The 25,280-nt window shown below is 50.6% G+C and overlaps 1 protein-coding gene across 2 annotated transcripts in view; it reads right to left on the reverse strand.

Moving 5' to 3' along the window:
• Nucleotides 1–24,554, reverse strand: part of ZBTB16 (zinc finger and BTB domain containing 16) — a 178,909-nt gene extending 154,355 nt beyond the window's left edge. Inside the window, exons 1-2 of one of the 2 annotated variants that reach the window (XM_069470886.1) lie at nucleotides 24,246–24,554; nucleotides 19,859–21,216 (exon numbers count right to left, since the gene is read on the reverse strand). In XM_069470886.1, coding sequence (XP_069326987.1) covers nucleotides 19,859–21,126 — 1,268 coding nt within the window. In that variant the 5' untranslated portion in view covers nucleotides 21,127–21,216; nucleotides 24,246–24,554. Of the gene's footprint in view, nucleotides 1–19,858; nucleotides 21,217–22,778 lie in introns of both variants that reach the window. The other variant, XM_069470887.1, reaches the window with a different exon arrangement.
• Between the last annotated feature and the right edge of the window lie 726 nt (nucleotides 24,555–25,280).

A 25,280-nucleotide genomic window follows, 5' to 3' on the forward strand; every position in this document is an offset into this window, starting at 1 on the left:
GGATCCACAGAGCCAATGCTGGAGTCCAGGAAGGTACGCTGCTTTTGAGAACGAGGAGCAACCTTTGAAAGAACAATGTCAACACGGTTGAGGAGCTCTTAGAGCAAATGAACCCACCTCAGGGGTGGTTGTGAGGACAAAATGTGTCAATGCGAGTCAAATGCTCGGTCCATAGTAAATGCTCAATTAGCTGTTATTTACTGAGTGCCTACCACGTGCTCAGCATGGTGTCAGCAGGTAGAGCAGGCAAAGAGGATACACCGCGATCGCTATCCCAAACTTATGTTTTAGTTGGGAGGACAAAACACACACAAAAGCACCTTCATCCAAATCCTGCTCTGCTGGACACTGCCTGACTCCTCTGAGACTCATGGCTGAGACTGCACTGTGCTGTGTGGTGTTTGCAAAGGACAGAGCATGAATGTGAAAAAGGACAGGTATGCACTGGCCGAATGTCCCATCCAAGTCGCTCACCAGTGGGCTCTGCAGGGCAGTTCTCTCTCCCAAGGTGAGACGTGGACCGTGGGCTGGAGTTTACCAGGGGTAAGAAGTTCAGAAAAACAGCGAGCACTCAACCCAGGCTACACCGCCACCACCACCCAATGCTCCGAGAAGGCTGGAGACAACAGATTCTGAGCAGCCACATGGTCTCATCTTCCCCCAGGTTTGTCTTCTATTAAAATCCCAATTATCCAGCCCCCTACACCAGCGAAGCCTTGCAAACGCCCACAGTGCTAGCATGACATTCAGAGTATTCTATGACCTGGCCCCAATCCACTTTCCCCGCCTCATCTCCCACCCTAAACCATGCCCGTCCCCCATTCCAGCACACTACTTTGCACACAGCAACCCCTACTCATACACTGCCGCACCTTTGCTCACCTCCTACCTAGAAATGTCACCCCCACCTCTACTTGTCCAAAGCCTCACCATCTTCCAAGAACTGGCCAAATACCACCTCCTCCATGAAGCCCTTCTGAATCTTCAATTAGAATCATCCAATTCTTCTCCTCTGCTCCCACTGTACCTCACTTATATAATAATTGAGCATGTAGTCTGATACACGCAGAGTCATGTATATGTATTTATATGTATATGTGTGCGTGTGTGTGTATGAGTGTCATTTCTGTTTCACTGTGAGCTCTAATAAGGATTTATTTATATCTCTGCACTACCTCCACAAGCACTTAGCAACCATCCAGTACATAGTAGGTGCTCAATAATTGTTTTTTGAATTGACCATCCATGGCTAAAGCCTTACTGTTCTGGGAACTTCTTCAAACCATGGGTGGCAATACACTATTGATCTTTGTTAACATTTTTAAATGAAATAGCATAGACAGAAGAGAAGATACCAGAGCATATAGAAAAGGTAAATAGTTTTGCTGAAGCTTTGGTTGGAGGTGTGTTTGGATGTGCCCTGGGTTGGGGTGGAAAACGTAAGCTTGCTGTGGGACACAGCCCCCCTTATAGGATAAACCACCAGGTTAAAAAAAAAAAAAAAAAAAAAAACAGGTTATCAGAGATATCGTCAGAAACACAACTTCTGAAGAATTCCTGAGGAGGTCATTACAAACTCTGTTCGGTTGCCACCTACCACAGCTTCAGAACAGAATCATCATGATCAGTTTTTGGAATCTGGACAAGAGTTCTCAATCATGGAACATTCCACAGGTCCCCTAGTCTCTGCTTACAAGGCCCAGGGCTCCAAGGTAGGCAGATTTGTAATCAGCTTTATGACTGAAAAGGGGATGTAGGACTTAACCCTTTGTTAACCTGATTATGTGCCTGAGCAGCAGTTAATCTAAACATTGATTGTATTTTTTTTTTCTTTTTTCCGAGACAGAGTCTTGCTCTGTTACCCAGGCTAGAGTGCCATGGCATCAGCCTAGCTCACAGCAACCTCAAACTCCTGGGCTCGAGCAATCCTCCTGCCTCAGCCTCCCGAGTAGCTGGGACTACGGGCATGCGCCACCATGCCCGGCTAATTTTTTCTGTTTTTAGTATAGACAGAGTCTCGCTCTTGCTCAGGCTGGCCTAGAACTCTTGACCTCAAGTGATCCTCTGGCCTCGGCCTCCCAGAGTGTTAGGATTACAGGCATGAGCCACCGTGCCTGGCCTACATAGACCGTATTTTAAACCCAGAAAGCAACATTCCTAGATGACTCAGAGTGGCGAAGCTTCCTCCCAGGATTGCTAACTTGGAGCCCCATTTGGAGAAGGGTGTCTGATCCCCTGATCCTGGCACCTCCTCCTTCTCACCACCTCCCATCAACCCCTGCCCCCTTACCTGCTACCTGGGAATCATACAGCCAGCCACAGATCTCTAAATTAGTTCAAAAGCCTCCTTCCTCAGGAGCTCCTATCCCTCTAAATAATGAATTTCTCAGCTCTAATTAATACAAGGAAAGGGATGATATACATGGTTCTGTTGCTTTAAGTTAGAGCTAGTTAGACACCTTGAGGGAAGAGCAGCCTCTAGCTAAAGGGTTAGATAAGCTAAAAATCAATATAAGCTACCACCTCCGAATCTTTTAAATCACCACCTTCCCTCCCTAGACCATCCCTGAGCCAGACCCCTACAGTGGGCATGGAGCAATCTCCAAACCCGAAATGACTACCCACTCAAGCTAATGGTAAAAAAGAGATCACTCCCCTACTCCTGCCAAAAAACAAAAAAATAAAATAAAGTAACTGCAGCCTATGAGAGCAACCAGCCAGCCAAGAACAAGGAAAATAACCTGAGAGCGTGCAATGGGAACAACAAGAGGGAGACACTCAGTGGTTATATTAGTAGAAGCATAACATCTTAAACAATGGAGGTGAGAGCCTGGTTCTTCTACAAACTGGTCAAAGCCCTTTGATTATGTCACTGAATATAGTCACCCTGATGTGATGAGATCAAACGATGATATAAGATTTATAAACCTGGAAGTATCTAAGAGAGGGTTATGAGAATGATGAGAACTAAAATGATCATATCAGACAAACCACTGCCTAAATAGGGAAAGCATGTAGTTAACTTACAGATATCACCAGGGCTATGGCCCAGAGTCTCGGTGACCCCACAGAGCAGAATTACTTGTTGGGGGGCAGGATTCAGAATGCTCTGAAAATGGAATGAGCTGCTCAAAGAATAGTTACATCCCTCTCCTGGGGGGTCCACGGAGAAGCTGGGTGGCACAGAACACATGAGAGCCTCAGGAGGGGGCTGGCCTCAACAGTTCCTTCCAGCCCATCTCCCACCGCAGTAGAACAGGGCAATCCCAGGAACCAGGGTCCCGTTTTTAGTCACCCCTAAAAGGGCAGGGCACAGTGCTAGGGCTCACCTATTCAACTGATAGGGTTGTGGGCAGCCAGGAAAGATGAAAGAAGGCAGACAAATATACATGTTCCACCACAGCTCCCTGGAAGCAGCCACTGGGACAAGAGAAAAGTGGGTGTGCCCCCTTTTCAAGCCAGAGTCCCCAAAACCAATTTCTTAAAGCTCGCCTCCAGGGACCGGTAGATTTCAAGCAGGAAAGCAGGATGTGTATATACGCCTGCTGAAGTTTCACTTACATTTAGGAACTGTTTGTTTTATTTTGTTTTGGGTTAAGGGAGGTAGGTGCCAAGCAAGACTGTCCCCCTTTCAGCTTCTCTTTTCTAAAAAAGACAGAGAAAAGAGAAAAACAAAACAACCAAACACCCGTAGCCCAAGGCCATGCTGTGCTGTGGGCGGCCTACATGAGCTTCCTTTATCCAACCACAAAAAGGCATCAGTGGAACCAGCGAGGGGCCCTGGAACAGCGTCTCCAAGCCCAGCCTGCTCCTCCGTTGAGGTTAGCAGTTACCCAGGGGCCAGGAGCCACTTGGGCAAACAGCCCATGCCCCTCGTTACACAACGTCGGGGCCCTTATCTCCCCGTGCCACTGTCGGTTTGCAGACATTGCGTAGTGCTACAACCACAGCCGAGGCTGGCCCGCAGGAGATAGCTGTCGCTGCCTGCTATCAGGGAGGCAAGAGGGGAGACCGGGTTTCTATTAAAAGAGAGTCAGAGAGACGGGTAACAGTCCGCAGGACCAGCTTCATAGTGTCACTTCCTTTGATCCTGACGGCTGAAGCCTCCTCTCCCCAGCCCCCCTCTCCCAGCACCCTCTGCCCACCAAGAAGAGGTTGCAACGATCCATTTCATGTCCTTTCATCAAATCTTGGTGGAGTGCCAGGTACAAGACACAGGGGAGAGGTCTCCTTAGGGGCTGACGATCACCCTGTAAACTCCTTTGCAGACCGCTCTTGAGGGCAGGAAAGGAGCAGGGTGCAGTCGGATGCGACTTCAGTATGAAGCGCTCCAGGCACATTTATTGAGCAGCTACACTGTTCCAGGCACCGTGCAGGGTGTGTTAAGTACATTACCTGAAATCCTCACAATACACTATAACCACACCGTAGGGATGAGGACGCCACAGTTCACAGTGCTTTATGGCCAAGATCACAGTTTGCAAGTGGCAGCATGAGATTCTGGGCTCAGGTCTGCTGGGCTTCAAGCCCACGTTCTCTCCACTCCTCCACGCTGCCACCTTCTCTACTCCCTAGCCCTGCGGTTACAGCACCTGAAGCTGACCCCAGCCTGCCATTCCAGTGTGAATCACCCTGATTCCTGCCACAGGAAGTTATTCCTGGTTCTCTCCCCTGGCCCTGACCACAATTTTCCTTCTTTACGTCCCCGTCTTCAAATCCTACTTATCCTTTAATATCCCATGCATGTGCTACTTTATCCAGGATCCTAGCACTTGTCGTAATTGCCATCACACAGTTATTTGCAGGACAGCCAGCTAAGTATCCTTCCCCCGGTTAGGAGAGCCGCACGGGGGCCAGGGCCTTGTCAGTCTTGCTCATCGCTGTATCCTCAGGGCCTACCCCAGCCTAGCACACAGTAAGTGTTCAACAGAGTTTTAAAATTAAAAATGAATCACTCCCAATAGAAGTCAGTTCAGCCCTGAATATAGACATATATATCTACACTTTCTACTCTCTATCATGGTTATCAACATATATACATTTTAACTTCCCTGTTCAAATTACAAGCTCCTCAAGGGAAAATCCCGTGTCTTATTAATCTTTGTATCTCAAAACCTCTAGCACAGGGCATCGCCTGTAAATCTTAAGGACTCAATGTACATTAGTCTGCTCAGGCTGAGCAGCAGAAAGGTTAGGGAGAGCCTCCCCGAAGAGGCAAGTCACCATGCCAGAAACCACCCGGCACCTGTCATAGACAAAGATTTGAGTCAGATTCTAGTCCTGCCTCTTCCTTGATAGAAGTGGGGAGCAGACCTGGGCAGTCACAGGCAGGTTTGTGAAGCACGAATGAAAGTAGGCTAGGAGTGAGAGATACGGGCTCTGCTCCTGGTTTTGCCACTAGCTTGCTGTGTGACCTTGGGCAAATCACAGAACCTCTCTGGGCCTCCATTTATTCCTCCCTAAAAGAAATAAATGATCTTAATGGCCCTTCCAGCTCTAACACTCTGTGATTCCTGGATACCTTGAGAGTCCACACCTGCCAAGCAGGTAGAGAACTGTGCATGCCTTCCTTCACAGGTGGCAAGAGAGGAGATGGAGACACTCAGATGACCCCTCTGCACTATTCCTCAACTTTCCAAAAGTGAACCACCAACCCTTAGCTTCAGAATAAGTCAGTCCCTTTCGTTAACAAGAACGACAAACATGATATGAATATGGATCTGAGGTAAACAAAAGGGAGAAAACAGGCATTGAAATGGATTTTCAATAAATAACTTCCCTCTAGTCAAACCTGAATTTTTTCCCACATATATATACTTTCACAGATCCCATTTGGGAGCATTCAAATTAGCACAACCTGGCCTTAAATACTGTGCAAAACACATAGTAAGCATTTTGCTTTTATTTATGTCATCAATGGTTTCAATGGGAATGACTCATCCTTCCTCTTTAACACTCTGTTCTAATATGGTTTACTATAAATAATGCAGAGAGAGAGAAGGAGAGAGAGAGAGAGAGAGAGGCTGAGCACAGGGCCCCTGTGCAGCTGGGTCACAAAAGAGCCAAGCCCAACAGCCAAGCCTAAGGTAAATCTCAGCTCAGTGGATGGGCGAGGGATGGTTAATGGAGAAGAAAAGCAAACATTCCTCCCTCCACGATCCAAGTGTTCGGGCAAGTAATGTTGTTCGGAAAGGGGGAAAATACAAGCTGAGTACGTGCCAGGTAACAGGCTAGCACTGGAACACACAAGCTCCTTTAACCTTCCAGAGCCTTCCAAAGAGATACAGTCAGGATTCAAACTCAGGCCGCTGGGCCTCCCATGTATGTGTCCTCTCTCGTGGGGTGTATGGGTCAAAACTCAATCCATTCCTTCCAACCCTAAGCAACATCTGCTTGTGATGGTCCCAGTTTTTTAACAACAGAAGTGCCTTCCAGGAGCCCCAAAACTCACAGGAGGCCAAACCACAAATGCAGAAACATTACAGCAATAAGAGGCGTCTTCCCCAGGCCCGGCCAATCTGTGGCAGCGACTCCTTCCTCACTGGGATTCCAGCCACGGGAGCTGGACATCACAAGCCCCTTGGCCTTGTCCACTTCCCACCTGAGAAGCGCGGCCAACACTCACAGCAGAGCCGACGAGCCCTCCCCGCACGTCCCTTCCAGAATCTGCCTGCAGACGCAGACACTGTTGCCCGATGGTGCCCACGATATTCACCAGATTTGTCAATGGATTATTTTAGCCATTTCCAAAAGTCAAACCCACCCTCCCAAAAGACAAGGCGAAAGAATGGGGCACAGACTTCGGGAAGGATTCCAAAATAAGATTTCCAAAATGTGTGGGGCCGTGGCAGCACGGAAGGATCAAGTAATCATTTATTAGATGTGCAGCTTCTTTACGACAGCAGCAGCACTTCGCAAATGGAGACCTTTATATTCACGATGCGCTTTCATTATTCACCTATTATTTCACCTGCTGGCTGCTAGCACAGGGTTAGTACTATCATCAATTTGGCAGTGCCCAAAACAAAAGATTTTACTGGTTCCTTTCATAGTTTCTCCCCTGGGCCACAAGAGCTTTATAGCACAATAGTACCTGTTTTACTCAGCACCTCCACTGTGCTTTATACATGTTTTATCCTCATAACCACGGACAAGGTGGTCATTTTTTACAAGATAAGGAAACAGGGACTCAGAGAAGCTAAGCAACTTGCCCAAGACATATAGTTAGTAAGTTCTGGAGCCTGGGTTTTCATCCAGAGTGCCTTGCCCTAAAGCCCGTGTTCCTCCCTTCCCTGCACACTGTCTGTAGAAAACACCACTTCCACCAGCTCCCAGAAAGTCTCTTTCTTGAGTGAGGAACCGCCTCCCCTCCGCCCCTCGACCCTCAACTCCTGGGCCGTATTTCATTATCTTTGGCATCTCATGGACTTTGCGCTAGCTGTTTCAACTTCCCAGTGAGTCTAGCCCAGGAGATGCCCCTGCTCTAAATAGCACCCTCCACGATCTGCAAACAGTGCAAGGACATCAAAACAAAGCTATCAGCTAGGGTCCCAGCTTTAGCAGCTAGTCCAAACTCTTTTGTTTGATTCTCAGACAGCTTGTTGATGAGGTGATGGGGTCAGAAGTTTTCTTTTCACCTGGCTTCTTCCAGAAGAAACGGCCAAGTCGGGGCAGGTAGAAAAAGTCCACTCATTGGAGATTTCAGATTCACACAGTTTTCGCAAGCACCCATTTACTTACCAGCCAACAACTTGCAGGGGTGGGAGAGGGGTAAGGGAGAACTAAAGCAGCAAAGATTACCTCCGCCCTTTCCCCTCACTCAGTGAAATGTTCTCAGAGACCGTGCATATCCACACGAAGGAGGGGAGAAGTCAGTGAGGGCAGGAAGCTGATAACTGTGTCATAAAGGCAGTTGCTGCATTCAAGGAGATACCTGTTTTCTTTCATCGGGTTCTTTCACACTTCTCCACCTCCACCTGAAAGAGGGTCCTGTCTCCCCACCTGTTCCCTCCTTGCTCACACACCACCCCTCACCCTGACCCCAACAGTTTATCTTTGCATATTGGAAAAACTGGCATTTATCAAGTAATCTGTTCCTCATAGGTTGTTAAACAGACCACAGGGGTTATCAGCGGAGCTGATACAGGAAGATAAACAGCAACCTCTTATGCAAATAGCACTAAGAATGTGGGACTGGCCATGGTACAAAAGCAGAATTTAGGAGAACATGAATCTTAACACTTTTTTTTCAACCGCAACCCTGGAAACCCCACAGGAGCTTGGAGAAGATTCTCTGGGTGGGTTTTCCCCTCCCATTCTTGCAGGGAAGAGCAGGTGTGCCTGTAGATCGAGGCTGCTTTGCAAGAAGAGTGGTGGCTTCACATCTGACTGGACAACTCCTTTCTGGGCCACAGGCTTCTCCTCGAAACAGCTATTTATTTCACTTTTTCTAAGATGTCAGACCCACTGGAATGCATGTTGTCCAGGTTGAGGGGGTATAGGCTAACTGAGAGAAAGAGAAGGTGTTCTCCAAGGTAAGAGTGAAGGTCAGAGGGCAGCAGGGAAAAATCCACAGAAGACCGTGAGTTCTGGGTGCCAAGAAGCAACCCACGTGACCCGGAGATGCTCTGCAGATCTGCCTTTGCAGAGAAAGAGGCGGACAGCAACCTGGGGTCCAGGTGGCATCTTTTCAAACCCTTTTCATTATTTTAAGGGCTAACTCACATCAAGAACCAAGAGGAGAGTGGCTCCCAGTGACAAAAGAATGGCACTCAGAAGGACAGAGCAAGCTGTTTATCACACCGGGCTGCGGGCTGGGGAGGGGGGAAATGGGAGCAGAATGACAGAATCCAGGGCCGGCCAGAATGAAAGACTGAATGGAATAGGCTAATTTACACAGGAAGTGAGCACTTACCAGACCCTTCATCTCAACACACAAAACCCTCGGCCATATCTGGAAGCAATTACATCCAGTTAACATGATCTGCTTGCCACTAAAATTAACTGCAAACAGAAATATTTTTCACTTTTGCAACAAGGGATGCCAAGGTTTGGCCTCTTCTCCCCCCAGCCATTGAATCTGGCTGCTGGGGAATATTTAGCAGCTACTCAACTCAAAAAAAAAAAAAAAACTACTCTTGCAGCGATCTGGACACAGAAAGTAAAATAGTGGATAATTACGAAGGGGGGAAGCAGGGGAGAGGTGGCCGAGAAAACCACTGTGCTAGAAATTGAAGAAAGGGGCCAGGCACACGGGCCCTATGTGGGTCTGCAGCCCTTACAAGTCCAGTCTGGTTTTCCACACTCAACTTCAAGGAAAGAAAAATGTTTTTAGAGTCACTCGATTTAGCAGCCGCTTCACATTGTTTTTAGGTACCATCTTTATCCCTTCTGCCAAGGGGGCGGGGGTGGGGTGGGGGGGATGCAGGGAGGTAGACTCGCAAATGTTAGCGGATCCTTAATTTAGCAGATCATTTAGGGGACAACTGTCACGATTTAACTTTTGCATTGAACACTTCCAATCCCTACTCTACAAACGCCTTCGAAGCAGCTTTCGCCGGCTCTAAGCGGGGCAAGAGCTGCTTTTAATTTGAGACGTACGCAGTTGTCCCATGGAAAGTGAAGAGAAGCCTACGAGGAGGTGAGAATGTGCCTCTGTGCGTGTTCGTGCCCAGAAATAAGCCGCTGTCACGCTCTCCAAGACTCCAGGTCCAGCGGCCCCCAACTCAAGCTGACCATTCTTGTCCTTTGGTTGTGTACCCAACCCTGCGATCAGATAAGAACTTATTTTTATTTTTCCTTGAACTGCTGTCAACGAAGCCATAAATGCCGGAGACAGATGGACAGATTTGTTTTAAAGTGCCCGAGGAGGCGTCATCTCCAACCCCTTCCCCCACCAGCCCCTCTTTTCTGGGCCAGACTCGGGCAAGCTTTCCCCGAAAGTGCAGTTCACTCCTTTGTCACCAGGGGCCTTTAAAACGGCAGAGACAACCACGGCAGCAAAAGTAACGCATCCATTCGCCAGACAACTCACAAACATCTTTTCTCAACAAGAGTCAGGCAAAAGCTCCCCTCAAGAATGAGGTCAAACACTGCTGTTCTCTGCAAAAGCCACACTTAGAAACATCGCTCGTGGGGAAAACATATTGTACACATAGGGCCATTCCGGAAAAAAAAAGAAAAAAAAATAACAATACTCGTGGGGGGAACAAAAGAAAAAAACAATTTAAGTAGCCTTTTCTTTAAGGACTTTGGGCTACGATGGAGGGAACATGGTATTGACATATTAGAAGGCAAAAAAAAGCATTGTGCCATTCTTCTTAATGTTTTAAAATTTAATTTTACAATGATAAAAAAATTAAAGAAGTACACACATCCTTTCGGATACACAATCTGAGAGCATACCACCGGCTATATATTCTGTGTGCGTTATCCTACTTAACACTAAAACAACTCTATGAATTACAAGTTATTAATTTCATCTCACAGATGTGGAAGCGAGTCGTTAGGAATCTGTCCATGGTCACACAGCTTCTAAGAGACAGAGGACGAAGTCAAACCCAGGTTTGATTCCAGACACAATGCCCTCCACCTTCCCACCATTCTGTAGCCAATAAAAACTATAGGAAATTTAGGTGCTATAGGAATGCAAAAGAAAAAAGGAAAAAGAACAAGAATCATCCCCTGAAATCCCCCTTCGAAGACAGAGCCCCTGTTAGCACGTGGGGGTCTCCCCTTCCCCTCGACTCCACACACACACACACACACACACACTTCGCTCTGTACCCGCACAGCCGTCCAGGCATGGAAACGGTTAAGTCGCCCTCACTGCATAAATCAAAAGTTCAAGGCTGCAACATACCACAATGATTCCCTCTTTACATATGACAAGAACCAGAGAGGGGCTGAAATCCCAAGCATCCTGCGCGGGGTCTCCCTGGCCCGCACAGGTTATGCCGCCAGGGTCAGGGCCGCGGACCTTTAGCGGCAACATTCATTTCCTGAACAGGACAAGTTCTCCTGACCGTAAAGCTAATAGGAACTTCCTCGCACGGTGAGCTCGGCTGACAGGGCTACTTGTCACTGGCCACGCAGGAGGAGAGTGCTGGTTCCCATTAGTGGGTTATGATGCCAGGTGCTACTAATAAGGTACATCGGCAAGAAACAAGAGCCTGCTAAGTTGTCTCTCCAACTCTGGAAGTAATCAGCCTGGGCTTCGGGGCTGGGTCGGGGGGGCCTTCTTTAAAGAGATGGGTGGGGACGGTGGGGGTTCTGCTACAGTAGACTCCTGCAGCATCTAACCTGCTAAGCGGCTTAAATAAATAAATTTCCAACAATCCCTCCACATTTCCCCCAGCTGCCATAAAAGACTCCCCCAAATTAACACTAATAACGTTCCCCCAGCACTCCAGGCCTGACGGATCACCCTGAGGGCCATTATGGTCGGCCACATCTGCTTCTCACTATGGCAAGGAGAGTTGTGCCAACAGGCCTAATGGCATTAAGATCACAACGTTCAGCTAATCCACTTAGAGAGCCACACCGGGCAAGGGTGGCAGGGGGCTCGGCGGCTCCCTTGTCAAGCTGGGGTCACAGGAGAAGCGGGAAGTCGGGAGGTGGCCTCACACTGAAGTCCCTGCTGTGTGCTTTGGGTTACAAGTTATCTCATTTAATATATGTTTTTAAAACCACACTGAGAGGTAGGGGCTAACCTCACTCCACAGAAGAAAGACACTGATGGTTCACGGAGGTTAAGTCATTTGCCCAAATTCGCAACGTAGCGCTAGCATTCAAACCCAAGCCTACCAGACGTCAGTCTTTGTACTTCCGCTCTAGGACCCTGTCTCCCACAAAGACAATGGCTGATGAAGCCGTTTGTCTTGTTTTTAGCATGCCTGGTGGTTCATGTGCATGTATATGTCTTTACTTCTTATTTCTGGGGGATCCAAAAGTCCCTTAAGAGGGGAGAACTCTAAAAACCACTTCAACTGACCAAGAATTGCTCCTGTTCATCAAAACATCTGTGACTGAGTCTTTTAATAACTTTCTCCATCGTGCCCCACTGTTTTCAGGAAGTTCTTTCTCTTACCTAACTTGGATCCTGCCTACTGCAGTGTTCCACACAATCTGTTCACAATGAAGAAAAGCAGGTCTTAAGGACAGAGTTGAAAGTGAGCTAGGAATTTAGAATTAAGCAGGGCTTTTCGAGTTTTCAGCCAAAGTTTCCACGCTGCCAGTAAAGTACCGGGTCCCCTCCTTGCAGCTGCAGAGATAAGCCTCACGTAGGCAAAACCCAACCATAGCTTTTCCAGACTGAGCCAGCATACTAAGGACACCGGGGCTTTTAAGGGGAAACAGTAGAAAGGGGGATTTCTGATTATGTTGGCTGGAAATTAACAGCATGGGATTTTTATTTTTGTAAATGGGTTTCTTTTTTTTCTCCCTCTTTCTGTTTTTCAAGTCAGCATAAAAGGCCTCTGTCACTAGACACTGGTCTCGTTCTGTGTGGGTAAGAGATGACGTAGTGGTCCTTGGACCCATGTGGCCTGGGCCCCCAAAGAGATGAGCACTTTGCAATGAGCAGCACCCTACGTTCCTCCTCTCGAGAAGCCACGGGAGGAAACGAAGAGGCCAGAGCTGGTGAAGCAATGAGCCTCCTGGTCACCCAGCTGCAGGGAACACGGAGCCAGAAGACCTGGGAACAGATCCTGGCACCACCCTCGACTGCTTTACCACCTCTCAGGCTTTCCTCGGCCCATCAGGGAATGTGACACTATAATAATGATACCCGCCTTAAAGGGCATCTACAGGGTTTGTGGAGACACTGGCTGCGAATGCACTTAGCACGGAACCTGACATGTAGCACCACTCAAAATGATGCTCGTTGAGTCCACTCTTAGAAGCACCCTGCACTGCGGGCAGGCAAGGGAAGGAGCTCTGGGACGCCCAACGCCCACAAGTTCAGCCCCGACTTCCTTTAAGATAGCATGTGTGTTCTTCATCTCTGCTGAGACCATGGTGATTTCCACGCCTGGTCACGTGCACGGGCAACAGGACACTGCATCGGTGAGCCGCCTCTGCATTTGGACCCGATAGCAGTGGAGTGCAGCCCAGCTAAATTTAAACAAGAACTGGAATGACTCACCAGGCCTCAGGTCAATGGGACAAAGAGTACCCTGGCCACCGTGGTACAAGAGATCAGCTTCTCTGGGAAGATGCAAGTGCACACTGTGTCTCAGCCCCAAACACGTGGCACCGGAGGCAGTTTTACCTCGCTGTGTGAATTGACGCCCTATGTTAAAGAACAGTCTCCGGGAGAAAGCAGCATCTGCACCAACATGATTGTATTTTTTTCCCTGCATGCTAACATGACCTACTTCACAACAATGACAATAAAAATACAATAGCAAACACTTATGGAGCACTTACTCTGTGCCACCATTCCTTGCATGGGATAAATATTTACTGATTAATCCTTATAACAACCCAGTGAAGTAGGTACTGTTATTATTCCCATTTCACAACTGAGCAAACAGGCACAGAGAGGTTAAGTAACATAATCACAGTCACACAGTAAGCAGTGAAATCAGGATTCTGACCCGGATAGTCAAAATGCACATTTACTACCTGTAAAATGTGGGGTGGGAGATGGAGGGGGCCTACTGTGGCAAATTTTTCTTTCTACCCAAATAACTACCATAAATTCAGAGCTTTTACTACACTCAGCCAAAACAGAACTTGACTAAGAAAACCTTTCGTTATCATGGAAAATCCAGGAATCTTCTAATGAGCAAACTGAGGCACACCTGTATTCATTTAATAAGATTCTTAAGTCTTGGGCTTCTAGCTGGATTTGTTTTAAATTCATTAATAAAAATAAATTAAAGTGATTGGAAATGTTTCTCACTGAATTAGTAGGAAATCAAAGAGCTGTGAATGGAATTTGATTTTAACGGTTTAGGATAATCACTATTTTAAAGATTCATAGTAGTTTTCCTAGAACAAGCAGGAGGAAAAAGTGTTGCTAAACTATAGCTTTCTCCCTCCCAGCAATTAGCAGCTCCATCCAATAGTGACAGCAAATTAAAATGGAACTTCTCACTGAGATGAAAGGGCAGGCAACTCTCCTCCATTGAAAATAAAATAAAAGAAATCATCTTCAAAAGTTCCAAGGGCTCAGTCTAGATCCCAGATGGCTCAGTAACCCTAAGCAGGTTAAAGTATTAAAAAACAAAATCAGAGCAGACAGAATCGAATCAAACTCACCCCCTATTTAGCTGGCTGAACTGCCAAACCAAATTCCAAAACACAGCAAAATTCAATTAACCACAAGGACTTCACCAAGATACAAGTAAGTGCACAAAGGGTAAAAGAATTTCGAAAAGAGCTCAACAATCCGGAAAAAGCTCATCCAAGTGCCTAGTTTTAAAAATGAAGAAATTGAAGCTCAGGGTGAAAAAATGATGTCAATGGTGACAGAGCTGAAAAACGCAGAGCTGGGTCTTGAGCCCCGGCTTCCACGCGGGCTGGTTGCACTACCACGAAGCCTTCTGCCATCTTCCTGGCTTCCCAACCACAACCTCTCCAAAAGACCAGATTTCCAGGAGCCCAAGAGGTTATAAACCTAAGTCATTCATCACCCCCGAAAGGATACTTCCTGGAAATAGAAATGGATTCAAAAAGAATTTGGGCAAATCTGTGAATGACAGAGCAGCCATAAATAGCTACTAAAAGAAGCTGGTATACACCTGACCTTTAAGATTGACGTCAAGGAAGATGGTTGTAGCCTCCAACAGTGGTATCTTAGGCATAGTGTTGGCAACCAAAGACTAGGTCAGATGGATCTGACCCAGAAGAGCAATGCCCATGTTCTTATATGGCCTGGTGCAGTGCACCCAGGACCGTGAATTAGAAGGCGAGCTGAGTGCCTGGCTCTACCCATTTATAGCTGTGTGACCATAAGCAAGTCACTTATTCGCTCCAAATCGAATCATCCTCATCTGTCAATCAGGGCCAATAATGGCCCATAATCCCTCATCCAAAACCCTCGGGTGCTTCAGAAATCAGAATTGTTCAGATTTTAGAAAGGTACTCTAGTGCCTATAGTGTTTAACAGCCCAGGCAGAGTCTAGGGCAGCACTCTGTAATCAAACACATTAATATTTTTGCAGCAAAACATATGAATATTCAAAATAAGCAGGATAAATATAGCCTCACGTCAGTTCAATTCAGGTTTTGCCACTAAATGAGTTCGCTGCAAACTTACAAAAAGCCTTTTAGTTTTCAGAGCTTTTCAGACTTCATTATCACAGATATGGCATTATGGACCTGTACCCCCTTAGGGAAGGCTGTGAAGGGAAGAGAGATAAAGTCATTAAAGGTGCTTTGCAAAGAAGAAAGCGCTGCAACTGATAAAAGGCATTATTAATATTATTGCTGTGGCTATCATTATTCCACAGAATACACTTTTCTGAATAGAATTTAGTTTGATAGCAGAGGTGCCTGGCAGAATGATGAAAGGGAACCAAGAGTGACTTAAACCAAGGTCAACGCCTGTTGGCCCTCTATATGGTCAACCACTAGCAACAGAGCAGCTGGTCATCTGAGAGGGACCAGGCAAAGGGCCAGGCAGACCTCTGACATCTCGGCCACATGGCTCTGCACCCTAGAGCTGGCCCCAAGGAGCCTCTGGGAAGCGCTGCACACATGAGCCCAGGGAGCTGGCTGAGACCATGCTGTGTGGTTCCTGAGCATCCCTTCAAGACCCAGGCAGAAGCTGCCACTGTGTCTGTGCAGGACACTAACTGCAGCCAATCTAAGAGCTCATCTGCATGAGATCCAGAGGCTCCTGGGGGACTAAACCTCACTCTGCTTCTGTCGCACTAAATTCAGAACATATTAAGACCAGTCTGTATGAACCCAGGGAGACTAAGGGCTATAAACGGAGACTATGTTCAGACTTAAGTCGACCATACTATTCCCTGCAATCTTATCACCTATGTATAGAACTCTGAGTATGACAAGGTGCACGTGGCCCTGCTGAGCTGGGTCCCAGACCACGTCCAGACAAGTCTACATGCACAACTGCTCCAGCCTTTCAGAAACAGAAAGAAAAACATAAGAGTCCAGTCTTCCAGAAGCCTCAGATGAACCTTCCTCCCTCAGACATGATCCTCTGTCATCTTCCCCCTTCCACTGGGGAAGATTTTGGGGTCCAGAGCTTCTCCTTCACCTGCCTGGGGAATGCTGCTGATCCATCAGCTCTTCTCACTGTTCTGACTTCCTTCTGGTTCCTTTAGGTAAGTAAGCCCCGTCTGATCGACTCAACTGGTGTCTTTGTCTGGTCTTCCCATCGCTCCGTGACTACATTTCACATTGCTTTTATAGCTTGCATGTGCTGCAGGGACCAGGATCCACGACTTCACTAAGGTTCATTCTCACTATCTGTTTAGCCAATAGGTTCTCGCTCACTCCATACCAGCTTGGGATCAAGGCACGGGATTCCATAACAAACCCCCCTGCCTGCCTCATTTCCCAGCAGTTTGCCCTAACATCCTCTCCATTCCCTTCTGTCCTCCAAGAAGAAAAGCAAGAATAACTGCTGGGTACTTCATCTTCACCAACACTCTGGCCTATGGTCTTAAAAATAAACCTTGTAGGCCAGGCACAGTGGCTCACGCCTGTAATCCTAATAACACTCTGGGAGGCCAAGGTGGGTGGATCGTTTGAGCTCAGGAGTTCCAGACTAGCCTGAGCAAGAGCGAGACCCCGTCTCTACTAAAAATAGAAACAAATTATATGGACAACTAAAAATATATATAGAAAAAAATTAGCTGGGCATGGTGGCGCATGCCTGTAGTCCCAGCTACTCAGGAGGCTGAGGCAGGAGGATTGCTTGAGCCCAGGAGTTTGAGGTTGCTGTGAGCTAGGCTGACGCCACTGCACTCTAGCCTGGGCAACAGAATGCGACTCTGTCTCAAAAAAAAATAAAAATAAAAAAAAAATAAACCTTGTAGCCTGTTATTTCATCATGGTCATCACTGTTACATTTCTACCCAATTCTACAGCTTCATGGCATCAAAATCTTTCCCTCTGATTTTTTTTCTTGCCTTTTTGTTTGTGCTGGCAGTGATGTTTTTTCTTCTATCAGAGCATTTCTCAGACTGCTGATGGGTTGGGTGGGTAAGAGGTGGGGGGAGACAGAGAACAGTAGGAAATAGAGAAGTAGTCCATTAATCCTAGAGCTTCAAGGGTAAGGCAGACAAAAAAAGCCACCCACAAAGTATACCTAGCCGGGAGCTGAGGGGCTGCCATTCAGAGTAAGGGCCAAACACACGGTGGACTATTTACTCCCTGCCACCATCCTTTTTTTTAGACAGTGTCTCACTCTGTCGCCGAGGCTGGAGCACAGTGGCGAGATCACAGCTCACTGCAGGCTCGATCTCCTGGGATCAAATGATCCTCCGGCCTCAGCCTCCCGAGTAGCTGGGACTACAGGTATGAGACACCATACCCAGCTAATTTTTTAATGTTTTTGTAGAGATGAGGTCTCACCATGTTGCCCAGGCTGGTCTCAAACTCCTGGGCTCAAACAGTCTTTCCGCCTCAGCCTCCCACAGTGCTGGGATTACAGGCGTGAGCCACCGTGCCTAGCTCTCCCCTTCTTGATTTCTTTAGACCCCCCACAGCTTCCCACCGAAGGTGCTGCCTTGGCTGTAGCGTATGGGGCTGCAGCAGCTGCTTTCCACTCTCAGTCATTCTCCCGGCCAGCAGCCCACAGCGTGATGCCAAGGATTCCAGGCCCAACAGCTCACCATCACACGCCCGCGAGGACACGGACATTCTCTGTGCCACCTCAGAGCCAACACAACCCTGGTGGACACTACACACTAGAACTCAGAGCCAACGGGACCACGCAGCGAGGAGACCTAACCAGGATGAGGGACAGAGGGTCAGCTCTACATCTTGGTGGTGACTATGTACCAGTCCAGCGCTGGTGATTTCTGGATTTTACTTCATTAATTCAGCACCAACCCTGTTGGCTGTCTCCATTCTAAGAAGTGAGTAAAACAAGGCTCAGAAAGGTTAAATAACTCTCACAGGCTCTGTGGAATATAACAGGGCCAATCCTCCATCCTTCCCCAGAGGAATGAGGTTCTCACTGAATGGGAACTTGGAACTCCCAAGGAATGTAATATCTTTGGTGGCCCTCTTGGGTAAAGAAAAGTAACTGGGACCCAACAAGAGCCAGAAAAAAAATTACTTTCCACCATACCCCATTTCTCATAACACGTAGCTGAAATAATTCACATCCGCAGAAGTTGATAAATCTATCTGGTCAAGTTTGGGGAGGGGGTTTCCTCTTTAGGAAAGTTTGAGCAAAAACAAACAAAGCCTCCGTCTATTTCTGAGCAGTACAAACATCGAGACGACACACCTTGGTGGCGGTTATTTTTCGCACCCACCGGGAAAAAAAAAAATCGGCTGCATTTAGCTCTGCGGCACTTTCCACAAGGTAAGTCTCAGAGCTGCCGATGAGGCTATGTCAGAGCAGGTTCCGGCGTGATCAGACTGACTTCTAGATGCCTCCACCCCACCCCCACCTCTCTCACTCACATCCCCCGAACCTGAATGAGCCACAGAAGAATGGCGGTAGGAGCGCGTGCCAAAGTGGAAAGTCCACCCAAGATCAGCAAAACAGCAGGCCAGAGGGTGTGCATGGAAATGCTGCCATTGATGACAACAGAAAACTGGATTTGTTGACACCATTCATCTGGCCCAGGGACCAGAGGAAAAATGACCGGCATATAGTTTATGACAGAAGCAGGAAGAAAACCCAAGGCCACCACTGAGTCTCTTTGTTATTTACTCTGGTTCTGATAAGCAAGCTTCAAAACCCTCTGTACCGTAGACGCGATCCTCTTCAACACTAAGTGACTCTGAGAGGCAGCAAAGTACAAGAGTAAGGTTAAGACCTGAATTTGAATCTTACTCTGCCTCTTACTGTTTATGCGACCCTAGAAAAGGGACTTTATACCTGGGTCTCAGTATCGTCCTATGTAAAAGAAGGACATTACCTACCTCATCGGGCTGTTGTAATGAAAATGCAACTCCGTGTAAAGCGCTTAGTACTGAACCAAGCATGTCATAAGAGCTCAATCAATGGCTACTTCACAGAGGAGGAAACGCAAGCCAGCAGAAGCCAATGCTAGCCCGAAGCAGCATTTAATTCAATGTGATCAGAGATGGGATAAGAATGAGACTTTACAGGCTGCAAGACCAAGACTCTCATACCCACCGTTCCCCCTTGAATTTAAATCAACTCCTGTATTTGCAGGATCAGAGAGTGAGAAGGGAGAGGGAGCAACAAGATGAACGTTCACCAAGCATGACGTCTGGAACCTGCAGCTGCTCTGTGGCCTAAGCAGCCTCCAGCCCCTCCCACCCTCCTGAGCTGCAGATGAGGATGGCCTGCCTTTGCAAGTGGGAACCTGGGGCCCTGAAACCTGGCAGTGTGGCCAGATCCAGGCCACGGGAGACCCTCATCCTGAACCCCACTGCCTCCTCTCCACATTATCAATCACTCCAGGCAAAGAAGCATAGACCCAACAGCAGAAAAAACAAACAGCAAAAAGAGAGGGAAGGGCCTATCAAGAAGCTGGCCCCGGTGCTTTTTGGAAAGACCCTGAGCCCCCACACTATACTCTGAAAAATGTGCACCCCCCCACAAGGACTTCAGAAGAAGTGTTTTTTTTTTTTTTTTCAAACAGTAAGGAAGACAGGAGAGCCAGGCCCCCGGCTCGGGAGCAGCCTAAGTGTGAAGGAAAGGTGTCCAGTGAGGGGCTGGGGCAGGGCCTACCTGTGCTGCTCCACGGCCTCATTATCGGGAAGCTCGACCCCACACACGCTGCACTGCTCCCCGAGGGTCCGGCTCTCTGACTTCATGCCCACAGCCAGCTCACCCAGCTTGCTGAACAGCTCCCTCTGGATGAAGCCCTGGGGCAGCAGACCCCCGTAGGTGCTGAAGTCCATGGACACGGCCAAGGCAGGCTGGACGTGGAGGCCAGAGGACACTGAAGATGGCATGCTCAACACGGCGTCAGCCTTGTGGTTGGGCAACACCGAGTAGATGCCCAGGTGTTTCTCAGCTGCGGGTGCTGGGTGCTCAGGTCGGCCAGCGGGGCCCTGGCCAGCCTCCGCTGGGGGTGGCAGCTGCTCGGCACTCTCCTCTCGCCCATAGTGCAGCTCCCTAGCACTGGTGATGACGCTGCTTCGAGTAGGGGTCCCGGGCCCCTCTTTGCCCCTTTCCTCGACCTTGTCCCCCATCCCTCCTGAGATGCTGGACTCGGCTGCCCCAGGGCTGTCCTGGCAGGGCACCTCATCCACCTGCATCATCTCCGTCTTCACTTCAGCCACCCCAGGGTGCCGCCCGCCCCCAGCCAGAGTTGGCTCCTCGGGCCCTGCAGGTGGCTGAAGAGTTCCCTGCAGGAGGGACTGTCCTATGGTCATCAAACTGTCCACTGCAGCCTTGGTGGGACTCATGGCTGAAAGACCAAAGGAGGTGGAGACTGAAGGGCTCTGGTCCACCATGGGCCCAGGGAGGCTCTGTCCAGCCACACTGGCATACCCACTCTCCTCGCTGGAATGCTTCGAGATGAAGATGTTCTTGAGGTACCGGGCCTTGCGGTCCTCTTCTTCCTCGGCCCCGCCATCGGCCATGGTAGCCTCTGTGTCATTGTCATCTGAGGCCTGGATGGTCTCCAGGATCTTCAGGCACTGCTCCTCCAGGTATTCGATCTCCAGGATCTCGGCCGCATACAGCAGGTCATCCAGGTCCTCTGCCTTGGCTTGCAGCGTGGCCGTGTACGCATATTCCAGAATCTGCTGGAAGGTCTTTGGCGAGAGGAAGTCCAGAGTATAGTGCTGACTGTTGCGGTGGAAGAGGATCTCAAACATCTTGCTGGTGCAGGCCAGCACCGTCCGGTGAGCATGGAACTCCTGGCTGTCCACCATGATGACCACATCGCACAGAGTCCCGGCCAGTCGCATCTGGTTGGCCTTGCACAGCAGCCCCGTGGGGTGGCTGGGGTTCTGCAGCTGGATCATGCCCATCTTCGTCAGATCCATGGTGCTCCCCTCGGCTCAGGCATGAGGCTCTCTTTCCTTCTGGGCTCTGCGTGGCGGGGCAGGGTGGGCTTTCTGGGCCAAGGAAGAGGGCTGGAGGATACAGGGTGGGAAGAGGTGAAAGAGACAAAAGAACAAAAGGCAGACTCATTAGTGTCCCTAAAAGTAAAACTTCAAACACTACAACATGCCCCCCTAGTCCCCACCACCAAGACCCCAGCAAGAGAGTCTCAGAAATTTTAATGGAAGGGGCTTCCTAGAAATCTACCAATCTGCCTTTACAAGCCCAGGAATGAAGAAAGTAAAGAGGAGCTTCTGCCTCAGCATTTGCCTGATTCACCACTCTATAACACCTGTCGGACAAAGTGAAATGAAAATTGCAGTAAGTCCTCTGAGTCCTGAGCCTCCTCTATGTCTGAGAGTAGGGGCTTCCCATGCAAGGCCAACGTTCATTATGAGAGGTGCCAGCACGTACTTAAAATTAACAAGGCTTCAACCCTTTCCTTTAGTCAACTTCACTCTCAACCCCTGGACAGCAAACCTCTTCAAAACAAAGTTTTTCTTAACTCTGCCTCACTGTGGTGGCCCAGGAGCAGAGTCAAACCTAGCTGGGACTAGCAGCCTGGAGCCATGGCCCACAGAAATCTACAGGCAAGGGGCTCTTCTCCCCCGGGGGCCACCTCTCACCATCAGCCTGGGCCTCTGTCCTTCCGCTCCTCTCAGGGTTGCACAGCACTGACAAACCCATGCTTGTCTCCTCTTTGGGCACTAGCAAGAACACACACACATAACTCACACACTAACTTGGGTCAGTTCCACCCACAGGTGCCTCAAAGTTATCGGATATGTAATCCAAAATCTGGATCTGTGTGTGTGCGTGCACCAGCCAGAGTGTGTGTCAACACACATGCACAGGTTTATATAAGATGCTGCGCTTACCCTTCTGCCCACAGTGCCCAGTGGACAGGAGGATCTAAAAAATGAAAGACGATGGATCATGGAGAGAGGTCATAGGAAATATGCTCCCCTACAGCCAGGAGTGCTCTTGCAGGGCTGGGCACATAAACTCTAAGTGTGTCCCACAGGCTCCAAGGAGTGGGCAAGTCCTGTGACCATGAGCAGCAAGTGATGCTGGACATGGCTCAGAGGTGCTAAAAGTGACACTGGCACCAGCATCTACGGTGTGAGTTACAACCCGTAGGAAGGGAAACCAGGGCTAGGAGACAAAGGCGTCTCCCAGAGCCTGTTCGGAATCAACGATGGGCTCCTGGACCCGAACCCCGAACCCCGCTCGCTCGAGGAGTTTTAGAAAGACCTCACAGGCGCAGGAGCCTCCCAGCCTCTGCCTTGCTGCGGCCAACACTGCAGCGAATGAACTGCGAGCGGAGAAGAGAAAGGTCTCTCCCTCACCCCTCAAACACTGCTGCCTCCACCCCGAAAAGGAGCCCTATAGGCTCCAGAGCCACAAACCTCAAGCAGAAAAGGTTAACAGGACGGCTGGTCAAGATGCCCTGCTGCCCACCCCAGGGTGGGGACCGAGGCCGTCAAAGGTGGGACGACCATTCAGCCACGCCTCACCGCCGTGTGCTTTCCCGCAGACATCGGGGTTTCGGAGAACCGGGAGGGAGCAGCCGAAAGAATGGAAGCTTGGCTACCTGAATTCCTTCCCCCAAAACAAGCTCTCTGGGTCCTGAGGGAAATCAGGATGCCCTCGGTCAGCCGTCTCCCCACCCGCCGCTCGGCGCCCGCGATCCGGCCGGCGCTGGCTGCAGCGTCCAGCCCGGCGGCGCGGGGAAAAGCCGGCGCTAACCCGCCCGGACTCCGGGGATCGATGGCGCTCTCACACGCCCCCACGTCCCAGCGACCCCCACAGAGACTTGGAGACGACTTCAGCAAACTTGGGGAAGCAACTTTTCCCGGGGAGCCAGACTCCTGAAAGAAAGGCAGCCGAGCTAGGGAAGAGGGAAAGCGAAAGAGACGCGGACCGAAGAAGGCGAGAGTCCGGGCGGGCAGGGCTCCGCGGCGAGGAGGCGGACCCGCCCCGCGGCGACGGGGAAGCACAAAAGCCCCGCAGCGAGTTAGGGGAGGAAAGGCGAGAAGGGGTCGGCTGGCCCTCCCTCTTCGACCTAGGGCCGTGACCCCCGGGGAGCGACCGGCAGGGTCTCGGGCGTCTGGCCAGCGGCGCCGACTGCGGGCGTGCCTAGCCTGGGCACGTTGCGAGTGTCCCAGGGAGGTGGCGAGCGAGACGGTGCCGAGCGCGTCTGTGCGTCCAGTGGTTCCGCGGGCCGGCGGGATCGTGCGCATTTCGAGCGCGTGCGGTAGTGTGCAAGGGGCTGCGCGAGCGAGCCGCGGGCGCGCCGCGGTGGGAAAGGCATCCCGAACGCATCAGGTGCAGAGCCGGGGCACCCACCGAGGGCGGCCGGAGCGCACCGCGAGCTCCGGCGCCACAGCCGGTCCCACCGAAAGCCGAGGAGGACCCGGAGCGCTGGAGACCCTGCGGAGCTTCCTTCCCTCCCCCCAAAAAGGAGATCAAGTCCAATCAAGAAAAAAGAACCCACCACGTTTTTTCAAAGAGAAACAAAACCCAAGCGAGTCCCAGTCCTGCGCCCCTGTGCCCCTCCGCCCCCAGATGCACTCGTCAGCTCCTCCGATTCTAGCTTCCCAGCCGGCCGGTGAATAAACACAAAAATAAATAAACCAAAATCCTATCTCGTGCCCGCGCACAGGTCCGCATACATAAGAGCACCCACTGGCTCTCGGCTCTGCCACCGGCCCCTGGCGGTACAAAGCCTCCCGATCTCCGACCCTCGGCTCGCGCCCTCAACCCCGGCAGCCCGCTCTGCCCCCCACCTCTCACCCCGACCGTGCCTTGGAGAGGAAGGGCTGGGGAGGCAGCTGCACCCAAGCTGACAGCCGGGGCTCCCCCTTCTAGGCGACCCCTCAACCGGCAGCAGCGACGACGGTTGCAGCAGCAAGAAGGGAACACGCCAAATGAAATAAGGCACAAGCCCAGTGGCCGAGTGGCCGAAGCGAGCGCGCGCTCCGCAGACCTTTCCAGCCCCGGGGCGCCCCGGCGCGCGGCGCTCGCTGGGCGGTGCGCCTTTCCCCGGCCCCCCACTCACCGCTGCCGAGCCGGGCACTGTGGGGTGGGTGTGCGTGCCTGTTGGGGGGTGTGTGCCTGTGTCGGGGAGGGGTGTTGCTGGGGAACTGTTGCTCTCCGTATCACGGCGGCAGCGGCGGCATCGCCGGGCAGTTCGCAGTACCCGCTCTCATCGCCCTCAACTCCTCTCTGCTGCGAGGTTAGCAAATCACCACCGGCTGCTGCGCCTCCGCCGCGTCCCACGTCAACGCCGAGCCCCCTCCCCTGCGAGGCCCCGGCGCCTCTCCATCTTTAGTGCTGGCGGCCGAGCCCGGCTCCCTGCCCACAGCTGCCCCCCTTTCCTCCCCCCTCCCGCGCCGTCCCCGGGCTCAGCCCGCCCACCACCCCGCACTGGCCGAGCCCGCGCGCGCTCCCCGCCCCACCCCTCCCTTCCTCTCCCCTCCCCTCCTGTCCCCGCGCTCAGCGCTCCGGGCTTCGCCTGACATCTAGCTGCTGCTGGGGCGCCGGCCGCCGCGCTCTCCGGCCGAGCGGAGAGGAAAGACGGAGCTAGTGGAGAGGAGTGCAAGGGACTCCGAGTCCTTAATGGGAGCACTGAGGGTGAGGGGCGAGGAGCAGCCCCCACCGCACTCCCAGATTTTTAATTTCCACTGGACACGGGTTTTGTCCTCCGCCCCGTTGCTCCAAACGCAGAGTTTTGTGCCCGGTTCCAATGTTTGCCCCCGATTCAGTGCACGTCATCTCGCCTTTCACTTTTTTCCGGACTCAGGGTTGCATCCCCAGTTGCCGCGACATCGGTTTTATTATAAAAGGTCGCTTTCACAGCCCAAGCCCAGGCCTTTCATCCTCCCGGCTTGAGCACACGCATTTCAAGAACTCTCCGGGTGCGGAGTTCCAAGGCCCTGGTGAACCAGGTGCCAGAGGGTCTGCGGAGATCTATCGTCGAGGGGAGACGCCCCGTTTTAGCTGTTGTGATTGCTGGAGGCCAAGGTCGAGTCCTGGGAGAAACTTTTCTCTCGAGCATCCCCTCAGATCTGCCCCCCAACTACCTGGACGGAAA

Source organism: Eulemur rufifrons, chromosome 6, assembly GCF_041146395.1.
Source record: "Eulemur rufifrons isolate Redbay chromosome 6, OSU_ERuf_1, whole genome shotgun sequence".
NCBI classification, from domain to species: domain Eukaryota; kingdom Metazoa; phylum Chordata; class Mammalia; order Primates; family Lemuridae; genus Eulemur; species Eulemur rufifrons.